The sequence below is a fragment of the Haliotis rubra genome, unplaced genomic scaffold (assembly GCF_003918875.1).
Source record: "Haliotis rubra isolate DU_JTF1 unplaced genomic scaffold, ASM391887v1 Scf453, whole genome shotgun sequence".
Classification (NCBI taxonomy): Eukaryota; Metazoa; Mollusca; class Gastropoda; order Lepetellida; family Haliotidae; genus Haliotis; species Haliotis rubra.
Genome location: NW_025767139.1, coordinates 510,647 through 519,103, shown reverse-complemented (window position 1 = coordinate 519,103; position 8,457 = coordinate 510,647). Strand labels below are relative to the sequence as shown.

Sequence of the window (8,457 nt, the reverse complement as noted above, 5' to 3'; positions counted from 1 at the left end):
ATTGTTTGTTTTTAGTGAGAAATATCAATGTTTCATTTTTAAATTTTTTTCTCTTTGACATATTCCTTGCTGGCAATTCTGAGGAATGGGTTTGGTTAATATTTGGTTAAATTCAATAAAAATATATTGATATTTTTTAAAATAATATAGGAGATATTTGGGATGATTTTATTAAGTTGGTTGACAGGTAAATAGTATATTTGTTCTGAGATTTACTAGTAACAGATTCCTCTGTGACTTTTTTGTTTATCACTTATCTGTTGAAACTCTTCTAGAATAATAGCAGTAAGTGGTGGTTTTCTTGACATTTTTTAAGAAAACAAATACTGATTGAAAAACTATTCAAAACATGAGCCAAACACAACTGTTTTAGTGAAATATCTGTTACTTTAGAAGGAGTTTGTTTTTTAAGGGTGGGTAATTGATTGTGGCTTATCTTTCCCTATCTGTTTCACTCAGCCAAAACAGCTGATGGCAGTTGACAGCATGGAGAAAAAAATGTGTGCAGAATCTCTGGGCTTTCTTACCCAGTTGAAGGGAGGTAACTCTGTCTCCCTGTCAGTTTCTTGGAAATCATAGCTCTCAATGGTTAGTGTGCATCAACTTGTTGTGATTGTCAGGACTTTGTTCAGCAACTTTGGAGGTGTCTGTCCAGCTTATAGTTGTTACATTTGGATGGATGGATGATTGATTGATTGATGGAAAGAAAGATAGATACATGGATGGAATGCTGGCTGGCTGGATGGGTGGCTGGATGGCTGGATGGGTGGCTTGATGGCTGGATGGGTGGGTGGATGGAAGGCTGGCTGGCTGGATGGGTGGCTTGATGGCTGGATGGGTGGGTGGGTGGAAGGCTGGCTGGCTGGCTGGCTGGATGGGTGGGTGGGTGGGTGGAAGAAAGGCTGGATGGGTGGATGGAAGGATGGCTAGCTGGAAGGATGGATGGATGGAATGCTGGCTGGCTGGATGGGTGGCTGGATGGCTGGATGGGTGGGTGGATGGAATGCTGGCTGGCTGGATGGAAGGCTGGTTGGCTGGATGGATTGGTGGGTGGAAGAAAGGCTGGATGGGTGGATGGAAGGCTGGCTGGCTGGATGGGTGGCTGGCTGGATGGGTGGCTGGATGGGTGGGTGGATGGCTGGCTGGCTGGCTGGCTGGGTGGCTGATTGATGGCAGGATGGGTGGGTGGGTGGAAGGCTGGCTGGCTGGATGGGTGGGTGGGATGGGTGGAAGAAAGGGTGGATGGAAGGATGGCTAGCTGGAAGGATGGATGGATGGAATGAATGCTGGCTGGATGGGAGTGGCTGGATGGCTGGATGGGTGGAGTGGATGGAATGCTGGCTGGCTGGATGGGTGGCTTGATGGCTGGATGGGTGGGTGGATGGAAGGCTGGCTGGATGGGTGGGTGGATGGAATGGATGGCTGGATGGGTGGGTTGATGGCTGGATGGGTGGGTGGATGGAAGGCTGGCTGGCTGGCTGGCTGGCTGGGGTGGGTGGGTGGGTGGAAGAAAGGCTGGATGGGTGGATGGAAGGATGGCTAGCTGGAAGGATGGATGGATGGACGGGAAGAATGGATGGATCGATGAGAGTGGAAAGGAATGCTGGATGGGTGGATGATGGAAGGATGGATGGCTGGATGGAAAGAAGAATTGAGGGATGGATGGGAGGAAGGATTGATGGATGGATGGCTGCTGGATGGATGGAGGGTGGGTGGATGGGAGGAAGGATTGATGGATGGATGGCTGCTGGATGGATGGAGGGGTGGGTGGATGGGAGGAAGGATTGATGGATGGATGGCTGGCTGCTGGGATGGATGGAGGGGTGGGTGGATGGGAGGAAGGATTGATGGATGGGTGGATGGCTGCTGGATGGATGGAGGGGTGGGTGGATGGGAGGAAGGATTGATGGATGGATGGCTGGCTGCTGGATGGATGGAGGGGTGGGTGGATGGGAGGAAGGATTGATGGATGGATGGCTGGCTGCTGGATGGATTGAGGGGTGGATGGATGGGAGGAAGGATTGATGGATGGCTGGCTGCTGGATGGATGGAGGGGTGGGTGGATGGGAGGAAGGATTGATGGATGGATGGAGGGGTGGGTGGATGGGAGGAAGGATTGATGTCACCTCCTGATCATGCTGATATTGATACATCTATAAAAACAATCAGTAATATTTCATGATTATAATGTCAAACTGTATATCAGTGCACGTAAATAGGTTGCTCAGACCTCTCTCAGATTAGGACATAAAACGACTACAGTGCATTTCCTCCTGATGATCACATCATGTTAGCATTAATTATATTGTGACTGTGAAAACTCCATTGATCTCCAGCAAACCATGCATGTCGAAAGTTGCAACTGGTGGAATCAGATAGTTAGGCCCTGTGGTTTGGTTGATGCATGTAAAACAAGATGATTAAGTGAGTATGAAAGAACTATCTATTAGTGTTGGGAATTGGTTAAATTCTAATAATTGATGATTGGTCCATTACAACTGATCAATCATCGAAAATAATTGGTTAGCGTCATTTTGTCGTTCCTGTTATTTTTGTTAATGCACACAAAAATAATGAAAAAACATGTAGTAATTTGGGTTTTTTTTGGCAAATTGCATAAAGTCCATTTGCAAAGTTTGCATATTTAAATGATGATTAGTATGTTAGGAACACATATTTTCTGGATTCTTTAAGATAAATTCAATCATGACTTGGCACGAGCTTGTACATGTAGTCTTGGCACGAGCTTGTACATGTAGTGCTTATGAAATGTAAATTTAATGACACAGACAAAACCAGCCTTGTGAAAAATATTTTTCATGCAAACAAGTGTTCCAAGATTGGTGGTGTTCGATTATGAGAAAACATGTTCGATTGCTTGGTCGTTTAGTCACTGCGACCAATCTTCGATGATTTCAATTAATAGGACCACCACTACTGTCTATAGAATGTGATAAAGAACTGCCCTTAGAACAAGATGAGGAGAATATAAAATCATAGCTGCCCCTAGATATAGAGAGTGTGGAGAAATGCCCTTAGAATGAGATGAAAAAATTGTCTTTGGAATGAGGTGAAGAAAATGTCCTTGGAATGAGATGAAAAACTGTCCAAAGAACATGACAAGGAGAGTATAAAATAACTGTCCTTAGAACACGATAAAACAAGTGCGAAAGAACTCTCCTTGGAATAAGATAATGAGAGTGTGAAATTACTGTCCTGAAAATCAGATGAAGGGATTTTGTAGATCTGTAAAATTTACTGTATGAATCTGTAGAGGGTGGACAGGAAATTTTGCTTTGCTCAGTTGGAAACCATGCAGCGTAACCATGGCGGAATAAGAAGAAAATCTCCACAGACTGGAGAGACTGATACTGAGGATGGAGAGAAACGTTGGCTAGGTACGTAGGGTTGGTCGGACAATCGCCCAGACAAACTGACAAGTCAGACATACCAGAGACAAACACCAGTATCACAAATCAAAACAAATTATGTCATGTCAGTTGCCATGGAAACCAGCAGCGAATTCCTGTGGAATCTCCAGCAGAATGAATGGCCACTCAGATTGTTGATGACAGTCGTAAAGGATGGAGTTTCCATTCCCACTTTTTAATCAACCTATTCAGGTTTTGTTGCAAGTCCCATCTGACTTTTTGATCAGCTTCTGAAGAGAGGAGCCTTCTGATTGGTCAGAGACAACTTCCTGTGGTTCTGCAAGTGTAAACAGCCCCTTAAGCTTGTCAGTAATTTGTAGTAGGAGTTTAAATATGTGGATAAGAATTTTATGTTGTTTGATGGGGAGCCGATCTCTTCTGTTTATTTAGCCTCTTAGAAAGATCTCATAACTGTCAGATAGTCTCCAAAGACCAGTTTGATCTTTCAATACAAAACCCCTATGCAGTCAACCATCTGTAAACTAATACTTTGGAATGGTAGGGCATAAAACACTTTGAAGTAATTAGATATTGAGTATCCTGATATTACACCAATATATGTTATTACTATGTTATGTTATGGTTCATTCAAATATATAAAGTTTTTCTTTGTTATTTATATATGTGGCCTCAGATTCATGAAAACGTTTAGTCCTTTACAGTTCATGTACCGTTCATGAATACACTATATTTTTTGTCAATAACAATTTCTTTTTTCTTTGTGAATGACATTAATGGCTAGTTTGTGCCTTTTCATTCGTAGAATGTACCATCTGAGTCAAATATTGAATCTCATTCCATTTCCACAACTATTCCATGTTTTGTCAGCACCCTCTACCCATGCTTGTTTTGTTTTTTTTCAAAATGGTTAACATCTCTCACACACTTAGAAAACTAGCAGGTGGGTGAATTTAATAGAAATCTAAACATTGTCCGTAGCGTGCGAAAGGAGGAAAATAAGTATGACGATAGATTTCATAACCTAATATTTACATATGAATATTATATATATAAGCGGTACTTGGGAATCCTTTTTTATCGAAGTGCACTGAGTTTCAGTGAAATAACCCATGTGAAGTGCTGATTGATGGCAGATTGCTTTGGAATCTTGGAACTGTAATATCGGATAATCTGAGTACCATGAACAAGCACGACATCATTTAGAAGTAGTGCTGCATCATGGGAAGTGTTTTTCCACTCATGAAAGAGATCTTTCACACACAAGCCCCGGACAACTTTTGGCAGCAGAGAAACTGCTTTATTGAAAACACTGGGAGATCCGAAATTTTCATTTTTGAAAAATTGAATATGTTACTCAGGCTCCTGTTTTTTGTCAGCTTGTAATTTTTCTCATCTCTCTTGGAGGCGGGTTTGTCAGAATCAGCCAAAATATCTCATCTAAATTCCAACCCTTGCCAGACTACCTTTGGAGTTCGACTCGGAGCCATGGGGAGAAGTTGACAATTGATAAATGGAGCTTTTATCAAGTGGAGCCCATTGCCAGGAGTGGGGAAACGTACCGCGTTTCTAGTTGGTGGCGAGAGCATCATTCATCATGGTGGATGCCCGCGTCTTTCATCAGTGAGTGCTTCTCAACAGATGCCGAAACATACTGCGTCTTTGTCTCCTGGCAGGAGAGTTCTTTAATGGGAGACAATCCATTTATCTCCCTTAATACATAGGCCCCTATCTTGAAAAATTCTTGGAAGGGTTATAATGGAGGTAGATATCGGTGAGCTTATCAGGGTCTTTAATACAGTGTTGGTCATGCTTGAATGGCGTGTAAGTCTCGGTGTCAGGCTTAGGTTCTCAAATGGATTCTTGATGTTGTGAAAAACTCTTTTTGAAAAGAAGTCAGTTTAATTGTGGAATGGTGGGTTGGTGTGGGCTGACTGGGCTGACTGGGCTTCAGGCTTGGAAACGAGAGGAGTAAATGGTGGATGTTTTTCCTTGTCTTGGTGTCTCTTGTCTGTTGTCGGTCTGACGGTGATAAACAGTTTTCACCCTTTTCTGGTGTCTGTTGTTTGTGTGGATAGTTAACTAATGTTTCAACTGTTGAGCGCATGTGTGTTCGTGAATATTCATCCAATTTAATGGTTAGTTTACTTCATTCAAGTGTGTTATACTAAAAAAACAAAATTCCGAAGAATTGACAAAAATGTTTTTTTACCGTCGATAATTATTTTTTATCCTCCTTTCGATCGATTTTACATTATTATCGATCATCGGAACAGCTCTACTGTTGAGGATGGTACAGCCTTGTGGTAATCCCATCCTACACTAACATCTAGCGTCTGAAATGAACATTTTTACAGAAAAATTAACAGTTCCTAAATTATGATAATAAGATACGATGGAAAGGAACCCAGAGACTTTCTTCATTTCCAGTAACTATGGTTATCTAGTCTTGCCACATATTCTAGACTTGCATGGTCTTTCTGGGATATATTTGTTTCAGGGTCTGTATGACAGACTAATCCCATCCCTGCTGAAGTCAAAGTGAAACTGGAACTTTTTTTTCCCAGTAATTTGTTGCAAGTAAGACAAAAGATTGGAAATATTTGGAACTCTTTTGGGTGGGGTTGGTTTGGTTTACAAATATGTATCTCATCAGACGTCGGTCATTACTTATGTGACAGGCATTTCCAGTGCGAGTGCTAATTAGAACGGCTTGCATCATCGTAATGATTTACGAACCTTAATTACCGGGGGACTGCGTGCCATCCTCCATCTTTGGTTCACGTCTATGGGCAATGTTTCATAATCAAGCCCATTTGTTCTGACAACCTTACTCCCATTTCCTCAGACAAAGTCTGTCTGCATGCTCCCAGTATACCTTGGCCAAAAGTTTCTGCCTCCTTAAGTTGGAGAGTGCTCTCGCCAGCTGATGTCAACTGAGTGTGGAGAGTTACCTCCCCTTACAAGCGGATGCTGGCACCTGAGTGACAGAAACAGATGGGTCTGTGTATGTTATAACTAATAGATCCGATCCCAGGCACGATGCCTCTATAAATCATAGAGAAGGAGGAATTTGTACAATCGCGGACAAATCGTCAGGGATCGGTAAGAACACCATAAATTCTAAGCAAATGGCACATTTTCAGCCAAGGGAGTGGGCAAAAACCATGGCAACGTGTTCCTGGAAATACCCTGATAATTGTGATGTATGTGTGGTGTAAAGTTTTTTTTCCTAATTTGATGAAGTTGGGGTTTTTTTCATCTTTTCTGTATTATTTGCTCAAACTGTGGTCAGTACAGATGTCTTCATCAGTGTATGGATGCTGGTCCTGAAACTAAACCTGACTATGTCACATGTTTGTTATCATTTCTTCCAGCTTCAGTGTTGATGTTGTTGTCAAATCTTACTGTGTTGAGGATGTTGTACAGCCCTGTGATCATCCCATCCTAGACTTACATCTAGTCTCTGAGATGAACATATATTGCAGAAAATCTGAATTATAGTCATAAAATATAATGAAAAGAAGCCCAGGGACTTTCTTCATTTCCTACAACCATGGTAATCTAGACTTGCCACATATTCTAGACTTGCATGGGCTTTCTTAGTCTGTCTCACAGTCCCTGAACCACATTATTTTCCCTTCTGCCTAGCCTTCCCTGCAATGTAGTCTGTCTCACAGTCCCAGAACCACATTATTTTCCCTTCTGCCTTGCCCTTCTTGCAATGTAGCCTGTCTCATAGTCCCTGAACCACATTATTTTCCCTTCTGCCTAGCCCTCCCTGCAATGTAGCCTGTCTCACAGTCCCTGAACCACATTATTTTCCCTACTGCCTAGCCCTCCCTGCAATGTAGCCTGTCTCACAGTCCCAGAACCACATTATTTTCCCTTCTGCCTTGCCCTTCTTGCAATGTAGCCTGTCTGATAGTCCCTGAACCACATTATTTTCCCTACTGCCTCGCTCTCCCTGCAATGTAGCCTGTCTCACAGTCCCTAAACCACATTATTTTCCCTACTGCCTAGCCGTCCCTGCAATGTAGCCTGTCTCGCAGTCCATAAACCACATTATTTTCCCTACAGCCTAGCCGTCCCTGCAATGTAGCCTGTCTCGCAGTCCATAAACCACATTATTTTCCCTACAGCCTAGCCCTCCCTGCAGTGCTAAAGCCGTTAAAGAAGCAAGTCTAGATTTCCCCAGGTTCTGGTGAATTTCACATCTCACTTGGGCTCATTTTCAATTTAAATGGGTTTATTTGTTACTATCAAAATGATATACATGTATGTTCAGGGACTAAGCATTAGTCTATGGCTTTCTTGAATATATTTGTTTCAGGGTCTGTATGACAGACTAACAGAACCCTTGCATGATGATTTGTTTGTCATGTTGCAGATGCATTGACAGTGCTACCATCAGGGAGTGTGTTGATCAAGAATGTGCAACAATCGCACAGTGGCCGTTACCAGTGCAAGACGAGCAAGCACTCTTCAACATTACAAGACATCGATCTCACTGTGCAGGCACAAGGTGAATGTCATTGCTTTCTGATGAGTGAGTGAGTGAGTTACTGTGTGAGTTGTCCCTGTGTGGGAGATAAATAAAATCAAGGGGACCAAGTTATTATGTTTAATGTTGATTTATACGAGACCCCAGATTCAATAACTCTGAGAGCTGAATTTGGTGTAGGATTATTAGATTAAAAATAAAGGTTTTATCTTCCTGAAATCTGAAGGTATAATTTTCAGCTCTTGTCCAAGCTCTCTGTCATCCAACTTCCATCAATGAACTCCATCCATCTCTCTATCTTCCATCATTCCAAGTCGGATCATCAGCTCTCAGTATAAAATAAGGCATTTAAAGTTTTTAACCAGAGTGGTCTTAATGTCAAACGGCATGTTTGTAAACACCTATCGAGCAAGTAAAGGCATTAATGTTTTACTCTGATTGATAGAACTGTTGTATATAGCAGTTTGATTGACACATGCCTTGCTGGCAACCCAATAGGCTCGTGTATCTCACCCTATGGTGATACAAACAGATCCCCCTCGGAGGAGCTGGTTCCTTGCACTT

At 42.4% G+C, this 8,457-nt stretch overlaps 1 protein-coding gene across 1 annotated transcript in view; it reads left to right on the top strand.

The window, feature by feature from the left end:
• Positions 1 to 279: 279 nt before the first annotated feature.
• Positions 280 to 8,457, top strand: part of LOC124289971 (cell adhesion molecule-related/down-regulated by oncogenes-like) — a 35,015-nt gene continuing 26,837 nt past the window's right edge. The window contains exons 1-2 of the mRNA XM_046726636.1: positions 280 to 285; positions 6,387 to 6,390. Of these exons, the coding sequence (XP_046582592.1) occupies positions 6,387 to 6,390 (4 nt within the window). The 5' untranslated portion in view covers positions 280 to 285. The remainder of the gene's footprint in view (positions 286 to 6,386; positions 6,391 to 8,457) is intronic.